This window comes from Schistocerca americana, chromosome 3 (genome assembly GCF_021461395.2).
Source record: "Schistocerca americana isolate TAMUIC-IGC-003095 chromosome 3, iqSchAmer2.1, whole genome shotgun sequence".
NCBI lineage: Eukaryota > Metazoa > Arthropoda > Insecta > Orthoptera > Acrididae > Schistocerca > Schistocerca americana.
Window position 1 is genome coordinate 347,084,019 of NC_060121.1, and position 19,139 is coordinate 347,103,157.

At 38.9% G+C, this 19,139-nt stretch overlaps 1 protein-coding gene across 5 annotated transcripts in view; it reads right to left on the reverse strand.

The window, feature by feature from the left end:
• Positions 1-19,139, reverse strand: part of LOC124605648 (zinc finger protein 143-like) — a 123,390-nt gene that overhangs the window by 59,320 nt on the left and 44,931 nt on the right. For 3 of the 5 annotated variants that reach the window (XM_047137471.1, XM_047137473.1, XM_047137470.1), the window contains exons 4-5: positions 18,780-19,007; positions 14,679-14,822 (exon numbers count right to left, since the gene is read on the reverse strand). In XM_047137471.1, coding sequence (XP_046993427.1) covers positions 14,679-14,822; positions 18,780-19,007 — 372 coding nt within the window. The remainder of the gene's footprint in view (positions 1-14,678; positions 14,823-18,779; positions 19,008-19,139) is intronic. The other 2 variants (XM_047137472.1, XM_047137474.1) reach the window with 2 other exon arrangements.

Here is a 19,139-nt window from a genome sequence, read left to right on the forward strand (position 1 = left end):
GTTAACAGTACAGCTATTTGTTGCTATAGTCTCAAAATTCTTGTCATTATGTCACTCATTGTTATTGAACAACCTGTTGGTTACAAGCATCACTTTTCACCATGAACAATTGATTGTGGGGGATTCATTTCTGTTATTCTATCAGCTGTTACAGACACTTTTTCGAGTACCTCTGCACTGACAATTAAAATGTTCCTTACAGATTCCGAAAGTTTTCTAGCCACAGTGTCTTAAGCACCTTTCCCGACACATCTATTCCTTCCAAGGCTTGCATCTTGTGAAACAATTGGCTAGACTTTTGGTCTTCCAAATCAATCCCAGTGACTAGTCTCTTAATACTTATCTTCACTTCCTTTGAATACATTCTGTAGACGTTCCTTAGCCAATGAATATTTATTCACTTCTGTATGGCAAATAATGTCCCAAATATTCTCCATGTATTTTGGCTCTAACTGTGACACTAGATGCTTAAAGTTAGACTCTTCTGTACTAATTTTGCAAGTGATGACATGTGCTCTACCAAATTTCAGATTTTTCACTCCAAAAAAGTGGAATTTTTATGCTAACCTAACAGTCATTCCCAAGGCATGCTTTTGTTAGTTACTATACCACCTTATCATCACATCAGGTCATCAATTATAACTGCTGTAATGTGGTACATTTATAGGAGTCCATAAAAGTGTTGTGTAACAATATCTATTAATGGTTTCCAATACACATTGATAATCAAACAATTTCACTTCCTTTATTTTTTGCCAACTTCATAAACTTTAAATGTTCTAGTCCATTAAATTTTGGGCATGCAGCCATGCAAATAAAACTTCTTCCACTGATATTTTGGCTGCGTATCGTCCGGCCACCGTCAGGGTAAGTTACAAGACAAATTAAAATCATTACCTCTATTTAATAAATTATTAGCTAATCTAATCTCTATAGTTTCCTTGAAGACAGAATCCCAAAAGGAAGATATGGATGTTAGAATCTTCACATCACTTTAGTTTATGGAATGCCCCATATTAGTACAAAGTTCGGCTGCAGCTGACTTGTCTGGCTGTGACAAGGATGTGTATCTTCGATATTCCACACATCTCTCATGAATGGTGCATGTTGTTTGACCTCTGTATGACTTATCAGTGTCTCCGCAAGGAATCTGATACACACCCGTCTTACGAAGCAATAAATCGTCCTTTACAGAACCAGGTAAAGCTGCAATCTTCGTGGGATGCTGGAAGATCACCTTAACACAGTGTTTCTCGAGAATATGGCCTATCTTCGAGGAAAGAGCACCCGCATAGGACAAAAAAGCACTTGATCTGAAGGAATTGCTATCTTGTTCCCCATCACATACCTGCATTCTAGGTTTTACACTGAATGCTCTATGAATTTGTTGCAGAGAAAATCTATTCTCTTAAAAAAAAAAAGTGAGCTCTTCTTGCAAATTATCTTTATCAGATATACAGTGCACCCCATGCACTAAGGTCTTAAGGACACATATGGTTTGTGAAGGGTGGTGACAGCTACTGGCAGAAGATATAGATTTGTATGTGTAGGTTTACAATATATGGCAAATCCTAAAGTGCCATCAACTTTACGGCGAACAATAACATCCAAAAAGGGGAGACAGCCGTCTTTTTTCCTTTTCCAAAGTAAATTTGATACTAGCATGGACAGAACTCAAATGCCCAAGAAATCGATGTAATTCATCCATCCTGAGCAGTCACACTACAAATGTGTCGTCCGTGTACCTCCAGAAGACCGTTGGTTTACAACTTGCTGAGTCCAGTGCCTTGTGACTCACTCTGAGGATGGCCGGATGATATGTGGCTGAAATATCAGTAGAAGAAATTTTATATGTGTGGCTGCGTGCCTGAAATTTAATGGGCTATTCATTACACTATGAAAAGTTGAAAAGGCACTTAAATGTTCTGTCTGATTTCTATTACTGTGATCTCTACGATATCCTCAATTCTCAGTGCATCTGCTCTAACCACCAGAATGCTAAATTTGCAATTATTAATTATTTACAAATAAAATGAACTAAAACAATACTGCACATGTGTTACTAAGAAAAAAATAGACGGACGTGCCACGTAACTGCAAAGCAACTAAAGTGTTTTGGATGTAGAAAAGAAATAAATACCATGTTTATGGAAAAGTGTGGGCAGCAACAGCACATTGCTATTGCTTACTATGTACTGTCTATTGTTTGAAGTGGTTGTAGTGTCAGTTCATGGAAATGTGCAGCATTTTACAAGACTTTGGAGTCCTTGCTATCAACTCTATCTCATTCTGGAACTCTATCACCATCCAAGTCACTCGCAGAGGTTGGCTGTCTAAGCCATGTGAGTTGCCACCAATCTGCATCCTCTGGCGGGAAGAGCCTCTGCAGGCAGGGACTGCAGCAGTCCGTTGAAAGGGTTGAAAAGGTGCAGACCAACCAGCCTGTGGGCAATCTTGGTTCAGTGTAGGGGTCATCCACTTGTGGTTAACATGGCATGATAATCTGTCATCGTTACTTGGACTTTTGTGACCTCTGCCTAAACGGACTGGATTTAATGTGCTCTGCAGAACACTTTGCTTGTATTGTGGCCTGTCATGTACGTGTATGCTGCATCTAATAAAGTTAAGTAATATCAAACTGTTGTTTACTAAGTGTCGTGTGTTGCACCCAATCTTTTGTGTTCAAGTGCCACCTCATCCTCACACTTACCCCTCGGAAGACACAACATGAGATGATCTTTTTTACTGAGGGAGAATTTGTTTCTTGGCTGCAATTAGCATATGAAAGTGGATATTCCTTCCTGAGAGTGATTGAAAATTGATTGCCTCACACTAACAGTAATCTACTAAAACTATAAAACTTAGTATCACAGCTGATTTATTGCAATGTGAATCGGACAGACACACTTCACTCATAATGCGCTTTAGTCATTTCTGCCAAAGATTTTTAGAAAACCCACTTAACCACACGTTTTCCAGTAAAAGCAGAATTAATATTTCCGTGTTTCCTACAACTATCATTATATGGATGGGACGGAGAGTCACCTAATCAAAAAGAAAAAGAGAAGAAAAAAAGAAAAAGGAAGGGACCCCACACACACTCCGTTACCTGGGTAGCAGCATCTGATGAGTGGCGCACACCTAACCCATTTAGGCAGGCAATAACAATAATAACAGTGAAGTTAAATGCACAGAAGAAGAATTAATTTCATACATGACCTTCTCAGTTGCTTTTCCTTTACAATCTGATGATGCAGATAAATTTTCTTGTGATTATTTTTATTGATAATGTTGCTGATATCATATTAATTGAAAATAGAAATATATTTTGTCTAGAAACTTCATTGGCTGTATACAAGAATGCTCAAAATGACACAATAGTCACAGTTGCCACTGGAGATGATGGTACTTCTTCACACTCAACGGTACATGAAGGTGCCCATTGTTTACCAGAAAATTCAGGTAACTTATCAGAAGATGACGGAAGCAAGGATGTTGAAAATGGCATCCAAGAACTTAATGTGACTTAAGCAGTGACAGGAAAAGGAAGTCTAAAGCCTTTCCCAAAGACTGAAAGAAAAATGCCAATAAAACTCGGAGAATGTGTGGGCAAGCATCAATATTGGATATAAAAAAAGTCAAAGTAGCAGAATTACTCATAATACTCTAACATAATGAGGTACCTCGAACAGAATGACTTCCTCCATGCCAACCAGCATCGGTTTCTAAAACATCGATCATGTGTATTCCAACTCATACTTTTCTCAAATGACACACAGAAAGCTTTAAATCAAGGCGACCAGGTAGATGCAGTATTTTTTGATTTTCAAAAAGCATTTGACCTACTACCACATCTATGCTTACTGTCAAATGTGCAATCATATGGAGTATCAAGCACAATTTGTGACTGGATCGAGGACTTTTTGGTTGGAAGGATGCAGCATATTGTCTTGAATGGAGAATCGTCATCAGGTATGGAAGTAACTTTGGGTGTGCCCCAGGGAAGTGTGTTGGGATACTTGCTGTTCATGTTGGATATTAATGACCTTGCAGACAACATTAATAGTAACCCCAGGCTTTTTGCAGATGACTCAGTTATCTGTCTCAAAGAAGCTGCACAAATATTCAGTCAGATCTTGATAAGATTTCAAAGTGGTGCAAAGAATTGGCAAATTGCTTTAAATGTTTAAAAATGTAAGACTGTGCACTTCACAAAATGAAAAAAATGTAGTAGCCCATGACTATAATATCAGTGGGGTACAGTTGGAGTAGGCCAAGTCATAAAAATACCTAGGTGTAACGCTTTGCAGGGATATGAAATGGAATGATCACATAGGTTCAGTTGTGGGTAAAGCAGAAGGTAGACTTTGATTTATTGGCAGAATACTGTGGAAGTGCAGTCAGTCTACAAAGGAAATTGCTTACAAATCACTCAGGCAGCTGGTTATAGAATATTGCTAAAACATGTGGGAGCTGTACCAAACAGGACTAAGAGGAGATATGGAATGTATACAGAGAAGGGCAGCATGAATGGTCAAAGGTTGGTTTTATCCATGGGAATGTGTCACAGCGATACCGAAGCAACTGAAATGGCAGACTCTTGAAGATGGAGTAAACTATCCTGAAATGACGATCTAGGAATATACTACAACTCCCTATGTATTGCTCACATAGGGATCATGAGGATAAGATTAGAATACAGTAGAGTGTCGATTATCCGAATGTCGGTCAACCGAACGACCGCTTAACCGAACTGTGTACTCGCTCGCACCTGTTACTCTCCCACCCTACCGTCCATCATTCCCCTCACTCCCAAACCAAGTTTCCCACAGTAGTCGCCGCACTGGGCCACTGCTGGCGGAACATTGCTTCTAATGGGGCCTTCACAAGGCGCTGCTGACCGGCCAAGCCGCCAGTTGCTGTGTTTCAAAAATCAGCACACTTCTGTCAGCTTGGCACTGGCAGTAGAAGTAGCGGCAGTATCAAAGCTGTTCACAGCAACAGCTGTGCCAGCTTAGAGTTGAGCCGTGCTGCTCTGCGCAGTTTGAAGGATTGCGCGCCCCCAAGAAGAGCTTCTCACGGTGCAAACAGTCACCTTCTGTTCTCTGTTACGACCACTTGTGTGCTGCTGCGTGAAGAAGTGAACTTGACGATACAAAATGCTTAAATGTAAACGCGTTGTCCTTTCTATGAGGGACAAGTACGAGATTATTAAAAGGTTAGAAGAAGGTGAATCTGCAACCACTTTATCCAATGAGTACAAGGTGGGGAAGTCGACAATTACGGTAAAGAGATCGGAAGGAGAACCTATCTCAGGTCCCATTCTGTGTGATAATTTTGTATACTGTGTGTATTGTTCATGCAAAATGTGTATGTAATATGTATATATTTTTGTTTAATAAACTGTGCCACATGCTTTATATTCCTACTGAAGCTGCCTTTGTATGTTACTTTGTAATACTAAAAGAGATGCCTGTTTTTATGAATAAATTTACTGTACAGTACTTCTTTTTGGCAAATAAACATGTACCGTCCAATTATCTGAAGAAACCAGTTTTCCGAACACCCATGTCCCCAATAACTTTGGATAATCGACGCTCTACTGTAATTACAGCACGCACAGAGACATTCAAAAAAATCATTCTTCCCGTGCTTCATACGTGAATGGAACAGGAAGAAACCCTAATGACTGGTACAGTGGGACATATCCTCTGCCATGCAGTTCACAGTGGTCTGCAGAGTATTTATGAAGTCATAGGTGTAGAGGCACGAAAACCAGGATATGACAGGTGTAGGACCTGTACAGAGAAGACAGGGACTAAGGAGAACTTAAGATGTTATACCCATCCCACTAATCAACAAGTTCATGGTGCTACCTTCCACTGAAACTGAAAATGATACAGTGAGACCCATTTCACCTGCTGAGAAATGTGCTGCTGGTAATGTCAGGGGGAGGCAAATACAAAACGGTATCAGCCTATTAATCGTTGGCAGTTCAGACATACCACAAATTACGGTATCCTTTAAAGAACGATAGCAAGGGATGGGAAGGAACACCACGTGCACTCAGTGCATATGCCTGGGGGTCTCATGTGAAAAGGCTATTATGGCAGCCACTGAAGAAACAGGGTGCAATCAATGGCAGAATGTGGGACATCTTATATGAGTCTATGACCTGGTCTCTGAGATCATACTTGTTGGGTTCATTCCAGTGACTGGCAGAGAAGGTTGGAATACCAGTCTTGCTTACAGAGTTTCAACAAAGATGGCAATCTGCAGCATTTTCCCCAAAACATATTGCGGCCCCCTGGTTTTGAGTGGCGGGCTTGAACCAGGGATTTTGGTGGCTCTGTGTGATAGGTTGCGACTTCCTTGACTTGCGCCATAGGGTTGAGAACTGTAGAGTCTCCCTAAATGTGTTAGGTGTGCACTACACATCAGATGCTGCTACCCAGCTGGCTTGCTGTCTGTGGGGTGCACACAAGGGAGCGTTTTTTCCTTTCTTTTCTTTTTGTTTTTGATTAGGTGACTCTCCATTCCATCCATATAATAATAGCTGTAGGAAACCCAGAAATATCAGTGTAAGATCCAAAGAAACGTGCTCCATAGGTGGGAATATCAAAATCTTAGTGGTTATCTGCTAAAGCATTTGCAACAAACAGCCAGAGTTTGAAGCACACCTAAAATGCAGTGAACCACACATAATAATAGGTACAGAAAGCTGGTTAAAAGCAGCAGTTGACAGTAGTGAGATTTATGGGGAAAATTTAAGCTGTTGTGACAGTGCCACGAGATTTAAAAGTGCCGCTACGTCAGTACGCGAACACGGCGATAGAGGCGCTCCGCAGCTCGGCCGAGCGCGGGAGCGCCACCTGGCTATGAACGACGCCGGGCGCATGTCATGGCACGGCAGTGGGCAGTGGAGTGACAGATTCGAAGTTGGAAGCATGTAACTCGCTATTGCTCTACGTTGTATATCCACGCAATTTATTAGGATTAAAGGTTATAACATAAGCATATACCGAAAGGATAGACTAATCGGAAATGGAGGTGGTATATTTGTCACAGAAGACAAGAAACTTGAATTCACAGAGACAGAAACTGAAGCCACACATGAGATTGTTTGGGCAAGACTCCGTACCAAAGGTGGGCATTTTCTTATAATTGGATCCTTCTACTGACCACCAGACTTTCACTTGCATGTAACCAAACACTTTGAAGAAAACCTTAGTTATCTTGCATAAAAGTTCTCTAATCATACTGTAATCACTGGAGGTGACTTTAATCTTCCAAATATCAATTGGGCTAGTTATGGTTTTGTTAGTGGTGGGTGCGACAAGACATCCAGCTGAACAAAGCCCCAGAGCCTAATAGAATTCATATTAGATTCTTTAGCCAATTTGCAGCTGAGATGCCGCCCCCCCCTCCCCCCCACCCTGTTGGCTATATCTGTCATAAATCTCTCAAATGGAAAACCATACCCACTAGCTGGAAGAAAGCACAGGTCACGCCTGTTTACAAGAAGAGTAGCAGAACTGATCCACAAAAGTACCGTACAGTATCCTTGATATCCATTTGTCGTAGAATCTTAGAACATATTCTGAGCCAAAGGATAATGAGGTATTTCAAACAGAATGACCTCCTCCATGCCACCCACCCATGGATTCTGATAACATCGACTGTGTGAAACCCAACTCACACTTCTCTCTTCTGACATACTGAAAGCTGGGGATCAAGGCAGTCAGGTAGTTGCAATATTTCTCAATTCCTGAGGAGCATTTGACCCAATACCGCATCTATGCTTTTTACCAAAAGTACACTCCTATGGGGTATCAAGTGAAATTTGTGACTGGATTGAGGATTTCCGGGTAGGGAGGATGCAGCAAGTTACCCTCGATGGAAATTCATCAACAGATGCAGATGTAACTTAGTGTGTACCAGACGGAAATATATTGGGCCCCTTGCTATTCGTGTTATATCTTAACCACCTTGTGGACAATATTAGTAGTAATCTCTCACTTTTCACAGATGCTGCACTGATCTATAAAGAAGTACAGTCTGAAAAAAAGCAGCATAAATATTAACTCAGCTCTTGCTAAGATTTCAAAGTGGTGTAAAAATTGGCAGCTTGAAATGTAAAACTGTGCAGTCACAAAATGAAAAAACACGTATTATCCTATGACTATAACAACAATGAGTCACAATTGGAACTGGTAAATTCATACAAATAACTGGGTGTAACACTTTATAAGGACATGAAACAGAATGATGACACAGGCTCAGTCACGGGTAAAGGAGGTAGCACACTTCAGTTTATTGGTAGAATAGAATCTAATCTTATCAACAAATCACTCACGTGATTGGTCAAGTGTACCAAACAGTACCGAAAGGGGATATTGAATGTATACGCAGCATGAATGGTAAAAAGAATTGAATTACCCTTGGGTGAGTGTCACTGAGATACTGAAGAAACTGAGTGGCAGACTCTTGAAAACACACATAAACTATTCCAAGAATGTCTACTAACCAAGTTTCAAGAACTGGTTTTAAATGACGACTCTAGGAATATGTCATGCTCTTCACAGTGGTTTGTAGAGCACGGATGTAGATGTAGTTGAAGAGAAGCAACAACTATGACCACACCATAAATGTAAGAAGAAGAAGAAGACAATCAACTGCTGGATGTGGTGGTGATGTGGAAAAGAAAACAATGAAACTTTTTATGTACTGAATATCAAAGACACTTTTTGTGTGCTACTTGACATGAATTTGTCTGTATTATGGTGCTATATTGTACAGTTCCGATTAATAAATTATTTTTTGAAGAAAGGTACTCACTTACCACAGAACTGACATGTTCTTATCACTGACCGCTTGTTCTTTGTGTTAAGTACAATGACGTTATGTTGCTCGAGATGCTGTTTGTTATAACAATGTTACAAAAACTGACTGCCTTGATGTTTACAACCAACAAGGCTAGAAACAGGAGAGAGGAAGCTGGGGCTGAGAAATGGCTTTTTTAAATAAAGAATTTCATGCACGCTTTATTAGTGATGGAGCTGGGATCTGACAACTTCTGAAATTATTTAAGAATGGTCAAGAAATTTTTTTTCTGAACTTGTAACTTCATCTAGTCACATTTGACAAAAAAGAGACAAGAGAAGCCTTTATCTCTATTATTGTTTTTAGCTACTGGCATACTTCACTGCAGGTGTATTTCCACAGTTATTACTATTCCTGAAAGCAGCAACGTCTTTTACAGGTGCACGATGAATTTCATCATGACTAAATAAATAAATCTCTATAAATAAAAGGCAATGTCCTGACTGACTTACTGACTTATCATCCCAGCCCCAATGATTAGGATAGAAACTTGAAATTTAGACAAGTTGTGATTCTTATATTGTTGGCATCATTTAAGAAGAGATTTTTTGAAATTCCAACCCTAAGAGGGTGAAATAGGGAATGAAGAGATTTTTTCCTGAAAAATGTCACTATTAAGGCAATTTTGAGGCTAGACTTATGAAAACTGGTTACTTGGTCAGAAATAAAGAAATACATGCTCCAGCATTTTTGGAAATTTAACCCTATGGGGGTGAAATAGTGGGTGAAAACTTTTTTTGAAAATATATCATTATTAAAGAACTACCAAAGTATTTTTAAAGCTACATCTATGAACATTGGTATTTGACTTCTTGGTTACAAATTAAATAATAATAATAATAATAATAATAAGTGTTTTAGTGTTTTTGGAAACTGAACCCCTAAGGGGATTCTTTTAAGAAAATATAATATTAGGAAAGTATTTTTAAACCTAAATCTATGAAATTTTAAATTTGGTTTATCTGTTAGAAATAAAACATACGCATGTCACTGTTTCTGAAAATTCAATCCCTATGGGAGTGAAATGATTTATGATAATATTTCACTGTGAAAGCATTTTTAAAGCTAAATATTTGAATATTGGTGTTTGGCTTCTCGGTTGGAGATGAAGAAATACATATTTCACTGTTTTTTTTGGAAATTCAACTCCTAAAGGGGTGAAATAGGATCAGACTGATTCACTAACCCATCACTATCCAGCCCAAACCACTAAGGATAGAAACTTGACACTGGAGCGATTGTGGCTCTTATACTGCAGGCATCATTTAAGAAGGGACTGTGCAAAATTCCACCTATAATTGGGTGACATAGTAGATGAAAGTTTTTGAAAGTATGTCGCAATTAAAAGAGTTTTGAAGCTACATCTACAAAAACTGGTGTTTGGTTTCTCAGTCAGAAAATAAAAAGTAAATGTTTCAGCATTTTTGGAAATTCAACCACTAAATGGGTAAAATAGGGAGTGAAAGTCTTTGAAAATAAACAATTACTAAAGAACTGCTAAAGGATTTTAAAGCTACACATAAGACAACTGGCTAGAAATACAAAAATTTGTGTTTCAGTGTTTCTGGGGATTTAATCCTTAAGAGAGTACAACAGTGGATGAAAATTTTTAAGAAAATACACACATCAAAAAAAGTTTTGCATCACCTCGGTTCCAAGAGTTCCGGAACCTGTACAGAAAATTGGAATAGAGACCAACATAAACATTGTTTCCGCCCTTTTTATTGCTCATGAAAATCACACATGGCATGTTGTACCACCATACAGTGAGACCTTCAGAGGTGGTGGTCCATATTGCTCCACACATCAGTACCTTTAATACCCAGTAGCACATTCTCTTGCATTAATGCATGCCTGTATTCGTCATGGCATACCATCCACAAGTTCATCAAGGCACTGTTGGTCCAGATTGTCTCACTCCTCAATGGCGATTCAGTGTAGATCCGTCCGAGTGATTGGTGGGTCATGTTGTCCATAAACAGCCCTTTTCAATCTATCCCAGGCATGTACGATAGGGTTCATGTTTGGAGAACATGCTGGCCACTCTAGTCAAGCGATGTCATTATCCTGAAGGAAGTCATTCACAAAATGTGCACGATGGGGGCATGAATTGTCGTCCATGAAGACGAAAGCCTTGCCAATATGCTGCCAATATGGTTGCACTATCAGTCGGAGGATGGCATTCACATATTGTACAACCATTGCGGCACCTTCCATGACCACCAGTGGCGTTCGTTGGCCGCACATAATGCCACCCCAATACAGCAGGGAACCTCCACCTTGCTGCACTCACTGGACAGTGTGTATAAGGCATTAAGCCTGACTGGGTTGCCTCCAAACACATCTCCGCTAATTGTCTGGTTGAAGGCATATGCGACACTCATCAGTAAAGAGAATGTGATGCCAGTCCTGAGCAGTCCATTTGACATGTTGCTGGGCTCCATTTGTACTGCGCTGCATGGTATCGTGGTAGCAATGATGGACCTTGCCATGGACGCCGGGAGTGAAGTTGCACATCATGCAGCCTATTGCGCACAGTTTGAGACGTAATATGGCATCCTGTGGCTGCAAGAAAAGCATTATTCAACATCGTGGCGTTGTTGTCAGGGTTCCATAATCCATAGGTGGTCATCCACTGCAGTAATAGCCCTTGGGCGGCCTGAGCGAAGCATGTCATCGACAGTTCCTGTCTCTCTGTATCTCCTTCATGTCTGAAACACATTGCTTTGTTTCACTCCGAGACACCTGGACACTTCCCTTGTTGAGAGCCCGTCCTGGCACAAAGTAACAATGTGGACTTGATCGAACCACGGTATTGACCGTCTAGGCACGGGTGAACTACAAACACCACAAGCGGTCTACCTCCTTCCTGGTGGAATGACTGGAACTGAACAGCTGTTGGAACCCCTCCATTTAACAGGCACTGCTCATGCATGGTTATTTACATCTTTGCGTGGGTTTAGTGACGTCTCTGAATAGTCAAAGAGACTGTGTCTGTGATACAATATCCACAGTCTACGTCTATCTTCAGTAGTTATGGGAACCGGGGTGATGCAAAACTTTTTTTGATATTTGTATTTTGTTACATTAAAAAAATTTTAAAGCTAAATTTATAAAAATTCGTATTTCACTTCTTAGTTAGATATAAAGAAATATTTGTCAGGGGATGAAAGCTGCTATGGAAATATCTCCACAAGAACACAAAAGCCACGATTAAAAAAAGCTCTGGACACCAGCTACCAGAACTGCTTTTTGGTCAGAAGTACATTCAGAAAATATCATACTTGTATGGCCTTAATTAGGGTGAAAAAGCTTAGAAGGGATTGCAATTTGTGAACAACATAAAAATTTGATTAAAAAAAATCTCTGCAGACTGTACAGTCTGTGAGCAAAGCAGCAGGCACTAAGCTAGTGTTCATGTAAATGTAATGTATTTAATTAAATATGTGCTGTATGAGTTTAATAAATCTCACTTCAAATTAGATGTAAGGTGACTGCAAATTATTGTGGCACACCACTTGTAATAAATACAACATCTGAAAACAGTTCAATCCTTCACTTTTGCTCACCACAGCAGACAGTGTGGCATTCTGCTGTGTGCCACGCGGGATTAGCCGAGCGGTCTAAGGTACTGCAGTCATAGACTGTGCGGCTGGTCTCGGCGGAGATTCGAGTCCTCCCTTGGGCATGGGTGTGTGTGTTTGTCCTTAGGATAATTTAGGTTAAGTAGTGTGTAAGCTTAGGGACTTATGACCTTAGCAGTTAAGTCCCATAAGATTTCACACACATTACAACATTCTGCTGTGTTTTTGACACTTACACAATGAAGTAAGTGATTAATTTCCTGCATCTCTGTTGGTATACTTCTCACATTACATGTCCCACAAACATTGACAGTCTTTAAACTTCTTTAAAAATTCTGTAATAAAAGTTTTGACCACCTTGGCACTGACCTGTTAAGGTGATCACACACTTCACTAGTTGCTTGACAAGCACACACACCCAAGAATGCTTGTGCAAGCATGCACAAATACCTTGTGTCTCTACACGACTCAAGCAATAAAATGTTGAGGTCACACAATGATGCATTTGCTTTGGCAACTTTTTTGTATGTGTGTGGGGAGGGAGGAGGGGGGGGGGGGGGAGAGAGAAATATATAATATGTGGAGTAAAGTGTGGTTAAACAAATGAACATATGATTCCCATGTTAACTATTTAAGGTAAACAATCTTCCATCTAATGTGCAACAGGCAGAATTAGTTTTATTTGCAGGTGACATTGGTGTTGTAATCAATCCAAGCATACATACAGAAACAGAAGAAACGTTAAACAAAGTTCTTAAAAGTATTGTTTATTAGTTTTCTGTGAATGGTCCCACCCTCAATCTTAAAAAGACACAACTTGTTCAGTTCTGCCCATCTAAGGATACTACACCAGTGATAAGTGTAATACATGGTGAGGAAATAATAAACAGGGTGGAAAGTTCAAAATTTTAAGGTGTCCATGTTGATGAGAATTTAAATTGGAAAAAGCAAATTTTTGAACTTGTAAAACAACTTAGTTCAGCCACATTTGCACTCAGAATCACTGCAAATCTTGGAGAGGGATAAATCAATAAACTGACATATGTTGCATGTTTTCATTCAGTAATGTCATATGGAATAATAATGTTCTTGGGTAACTCATCTTTGAGGAAGAAAGTCTTTGATGTACAAAAACATGCTACATCTGTTAAGGAGTTGGGCACTCTGATTACTCCTTCACAGTACATTTATTCCCTTGTGAAGTTAGTTGTAAATAATCCACTATACTTCAAAAGGAACAATGATATTCATTACTCCACATTAAGGTTATCTTTAGCACATAAAGGCGTGCACAATGCTGCAATAAAAATTTCTGATCACTTGCCCATTGATACAAAATATCTGACAAACAGCAAAGTAAAATTTGAAAACAAACTGAGAAAGTTTCTCCTTGACAACTCCTCCTATTCCTATAGTTTTTTTTCTTTTTTGGAAAAAAGTTTTAGAAATGTTCAGAATGTAACAATATGTACAAATTAATTTGTAATGTGAATGTAAAATTACTCGTCCCACATCATTATGATCTATCATGCAAAATGATCTGTGGAACATGTAACTATCTAGCTAAATAACTCAATAATGCACTGCAGAAATTCTCTCTCAGTATCGTTGTTTTTTTTTTCCAGTTCTCCATATAATGTTGTATTCTTTGACTTGTCCTAGATTACAGTACAACCTTTGCAAAAAATGTATTTTAACAGGACCAAATGCAAATTAAATTAAATCAAATCACTGATGAATGTCTACACATGCATCTCTATTCTAGGTACACTATTACAGACGTACTGGCAGCTAAGAATACTTCCAGGGAATTGTGGTAGAAGGGGGAAAACAAAAGGAAATATCAACGTGTTACTGATAAGTCAAAATACAACCTCTGAAAATGAGGTGTTTGAACCAGGGTGTCCAACCGCTGTACATGGCACTTACTACAGCCAACATATTTAAAAATCCTACAAGAAATTCGCTCAGGAAATGGAACAAATCAATGTGAATGAGTTATACCCCTGACATAAGCTATGAATTCCAAATGTAAAAAATTCAGACTGAATAAGGAAATAAAAACAACGTACTTTAAGATAATGACTCTGTCAGACTACATCTGTGCTAGCAGCAGTTGGTACTAGCCTGCAGTAATGCAATGACAATTTTTTTCACAATGTAACTTTTCTGATACAGTAAATTAAAAGTTGAAAACAATTTGTCTATCACCTCCTCTGGGAGCAGCATGGATCAGTGCAGTTGAACCGTCTTCAAGTTTGATTGCTTGCCCCTCCAGATATTTTGGTAGTCCTTGGATAATGATTGTGTTGCATTCTGGAACATTTTCTTCATCAGCTTGGACTTCTTCTGCAACTAAAAACAGAGAACAATTACTGAAATTTTTGAGACATATGTTTCAAATTATAGTTAATGATTGAAAATAAGCACATTTCATGAGGTACATAACAATGAGTATTACCACTAATGCCAAAGCAAGATACTATCATGTTTGGACTCAGCTAACCTTACAAAACCCAAGAGCATTTGTAACAGAGCAAGATGCAACCATCCTGCTTGTTCTTATGCCATGTCTTACAGTCAATTTTTTTTCCTTTCTTTTCTCCTTTCATTTATCTCTTTTTTTGGAGAGCGTACACATGACAGTTACACAAAATAATTTCTCCTTCATCGCTTTTTCTACCAGATTTGATTATTCACTATATAGTTTCTCAATCACTAATGCTAATATTACAGATATTTCACCTGGAATAATTTTTTTACACAGAAATATCCATAATTCAAGATTCGTAGGAAACAAGTAGATGTGAAATTTTCAGTAAGCAATCAGCAGTTTGTTTCTGAAGTAGGTTAGCTCATTTAAGAAACCTCCTTCCCCTATCTTCAATAAACATTTTACTTTTTGAAAACACTTTTAAAATAGAAAGTTATTCATATTCAAAAAATTTGGGTTCCAGAATGTTTGAATCTTAAATAATGCTTATTTCCAAAATTCAGTACAATAGTTTTCTAATTAAAGATTTTCCACCTCCAAAAATGCACCCTTCCACTAGAAGAACTTTTTTTTTTTTGCTTGTTAATTTGATTTGCAAAATTTCATCTTTAGCAACTTTTGGCAGACTCTGTGAAGGAAGTAAGATTGGGGTTTAGCGTCATGTCAACATCAAGTTCGTTAGAGATGGAGCACATACTCGGACTGTTGCAAGGACGGCGAAGAAAATTTTGGCTGTGCCCTTTCAAAGGGACTGTCCAGGCATTTGCCTGGAACAATTTAGGGAAATTCGAAAAACCTAAATCTGGATTGCTGGATGTGGATTTGAAATGTCATCCTCTTGAATGCAAGTCAGTGTGCGAACCACCTCGCTTGGCAGACTCTGTAAGTCCCCCCAGAAACAGTCGCTTGGCAGACTCTGTAAGTCCCCCCAGAAACAGAAATTATGTCCACAAAATAGTATCCATTATTTTGCATTTTTTCTGATAGTACAGGTCATAGTTAAATAGAATTGCTCTTTTTATTATTATTATTTTGATCCTCTGATTTTGCTCTCTTTCATGTCAATAATCAAAATATAAGAGCCAATTTTGATTTTTAATCTTACATGCATCTGTAAATAGGTGTGTAAGACAATGCTTCAGTCAGTTCATGGTTGGTTGTTGGAATGTAAATTCCTCATGAATACGAAGCAAGTTTGCATTGGTAAGAAATCGGTATTGAAGCCAGTGACTTATAATCAGATGTTAAACATCTCTGTTTCACTAGCAATCGAGATGTCAAAAAATGACCAAAAATCACAACTTCAGTTACACAGTGGTGCAGTCATCATTTTAAAAAACTTGTCAATATATCAAATAACAGTAGGAAGGCAAAACACTGAAGATAAGCAGCCTACTACTGAGGTAAAATCCATGTCAGTAACCTTAAAATCTGAGCTGCTGGATGCTTTACTTGCTATTCTGGCATACGATCACAATAATTCTCTATTCTTCTAAGTCTCTCTCTCTCTCTCTCTCTCTCTCTCTCGTAACTACTAAACTTTAAATCACCCCAGAGTTCCCAATTTTATATACTAATCAAAGCTCCAACAACTTATAGTTATCTGATATCGCAGACTCTCTAGCACTCTTCTAGAGAAAAGTGCTAGAAATTGAACTGCATACTGTAACAAGATGCAAGAGGAAATCATTAGGATTTATTTATTATTAATAAGCAAATCACATAACCACAAAAGGATAAGCTAACTTCCACATAAATAGCAACAGGAAACAACAACAATTACAGTTTTGTTTAGCTCAAATTTCACTAGCTTTCATCCCCATCTTTTATTGCTGTCTGTAGAACTTAGCTCCTCACTATGACACCTCAGTACTGGCAACACATTTATTTTCCTGTTCATGCTGCCCCACTCTGATATAAAATCCTGAGGGATTTCTATCTTTTTTCCTCCCATTGATAAGTTTCAAAAGAAAATCAAACCAGGAATTACTTCACTTTTTCACCTCTCTAAAAAAATGAAAGTATCAGAGATTACAGACTCAATTGAAATCAGTAACTTTACCTTACACTTTCCCAGCCAGCAGCTCCTCCAAGTCACCATTGTCTGGTTTCACTCATTGTTGCACCCAGAGTCCTCATTGCCATTCTCATCCCATGAACTTACCACAAGTCTCAAAATTTTCAGAAAAATCACCTCAATTGGATGCCTCAAAATTGTTTTATTGTCACCCAACATCAGGTTTAGTTTATCATTTGTTTTCAAAATCCCCAGAAGTATAATTTTTGTAGTTTCCACTTTGTCTTTTGGCTATCTTCTGCTTGTGAATCTCAGAGGCACCAATCAACTTAACTGACCTGTTACTCCCTCCAATGAAATACTGTAGTTGTTCACATTGTACACAACAAGATATTAGATAATGTACATTAAAGATACAGTGTTATCCAATTACAAGTATGTAACTATAATTTGAAATTTATTTACTAAATAATCAACTTTACATAAGTGATAAATATGACTTGCACTCAAAAAAATGAAATTCACTTCAAGAGTATTGTAAGAAAAAAGGAATGAATATATCTTTTGTGTCAAGTATACAATACAATGAATAAATGTCAAGTTGTAGACAGGCACAATGAAAAGCCCACATCCTTCGCCAGGGCTCTGATTACCTATCACCATGCCCTTACATGAGGAACATCCTACTTGAGGTCCTTCCCACCCCTCCTAAAGTTGTGTTCTATCGCCCACTCAACTTCCACAACATCCTAGTCCATCCCTATGCCAATCCCAATCCCTTGCCACAAGGATCATATCTCTGTGGAAGACCCAGATGCAAAACCTGCCCAATCCACTCACCCTGCACTTCCTATTCACAGATTTATCCTACTCCATCAGGGGCCAGGCCACCTGTGAAAGCAGCCTTGTCATTCACCAGCTGTACTGCAATCACTGCACAGCCTTTTATATTGGTATGACTACCAACCAGCTGTGCAGTGAGATGAATGGCCACTGCCAAACTGTGGTCAAGAGCAAAGTAGCCCATCCTATGGGACAACATGCAGCTGAACATAACACAATTGATTTCAATGGTTTCTTCACTAGCCAAGCCATCTGGATCCCTACCTCCACCACCAGATTTTCTGGACTACACAGATAGGAGTTATCCTTACAACAAATTCTCTGCTCCTGTAATTATCCCAGCCTCAACCTACAGTAAGATACTGTACCCACACCCACCACCCAACAGTTTCCATCCCCTCTGTCCTATCATCTCCCACCCTGTTTATTTGTGGCCCTCTACCAATGCATCCACCTGTCTTCCCTCCCTCTTCTCCCTTTTTTCCCCCATCTCCCTACCCCACAGCCTCCTGAATCTGTGTCCACCAGACAGTGTTTGTCTCTCTCCCCACCTGTACACTACTATCCTTTCCTCTTCCCCACCCCCTACAGTTTGGTGCTTGCATCCCAAGTGACAGCTGCATTCTGGCCCCAAGATGCTGAAGTTGGCAGTTGTGTGTCCATGAGCTGTGCTTGCTTGCGTGTATGAATAGTGTGTGTTCCTCTTTTACTGGTGAAGGCTGTGGCCAAAAGCTTTATGTAAGTGTCTTAATTGTGCATGTCTGCAACTTGACGTGTCTTCTTTAAAGTAAGTAGCAATCTGTCTTTTCCTAAACTGTTGATATTCCTACCTGGAGTTTCCATAGTTTGAAATAATGAACAAACAATTTTAAAGCATCTAATACAGCAAACTTCCTATAAAGGGCACCAATTTATGTACAAGTGACAATAGTTGAGAGGTGTGGTTGTAAAAACAAACCTTGTTCTTCAACAGCAACTTCATGAGCAACAAGTGCCTCTGTTCCATCTGCTAAAGTAACAGAAGTAAAATTTCCACTTGTGCTACTAATTAAGAGATTTCCCCCTTCTAGCTCTTCAACCTGCTCGATTTTTATAGAAACTGCACCATTTCCATCTTCTTGTGCCACCGAGCCATCATCCAAAACAGTAAAACAATTCAGTACTTCTAGTTCTTGTGTTGGAACTGCTACAACAGTCAAAAAGATCAAATAAACAGTTTTCAAAAACTGAAGTGGTTTGTAACTTTTGTTCCAATTAGTTGCTGGAACAGCATTTACTTTAAGACTCATGCACAGAAAAATCTTTATTTTAACAAAAT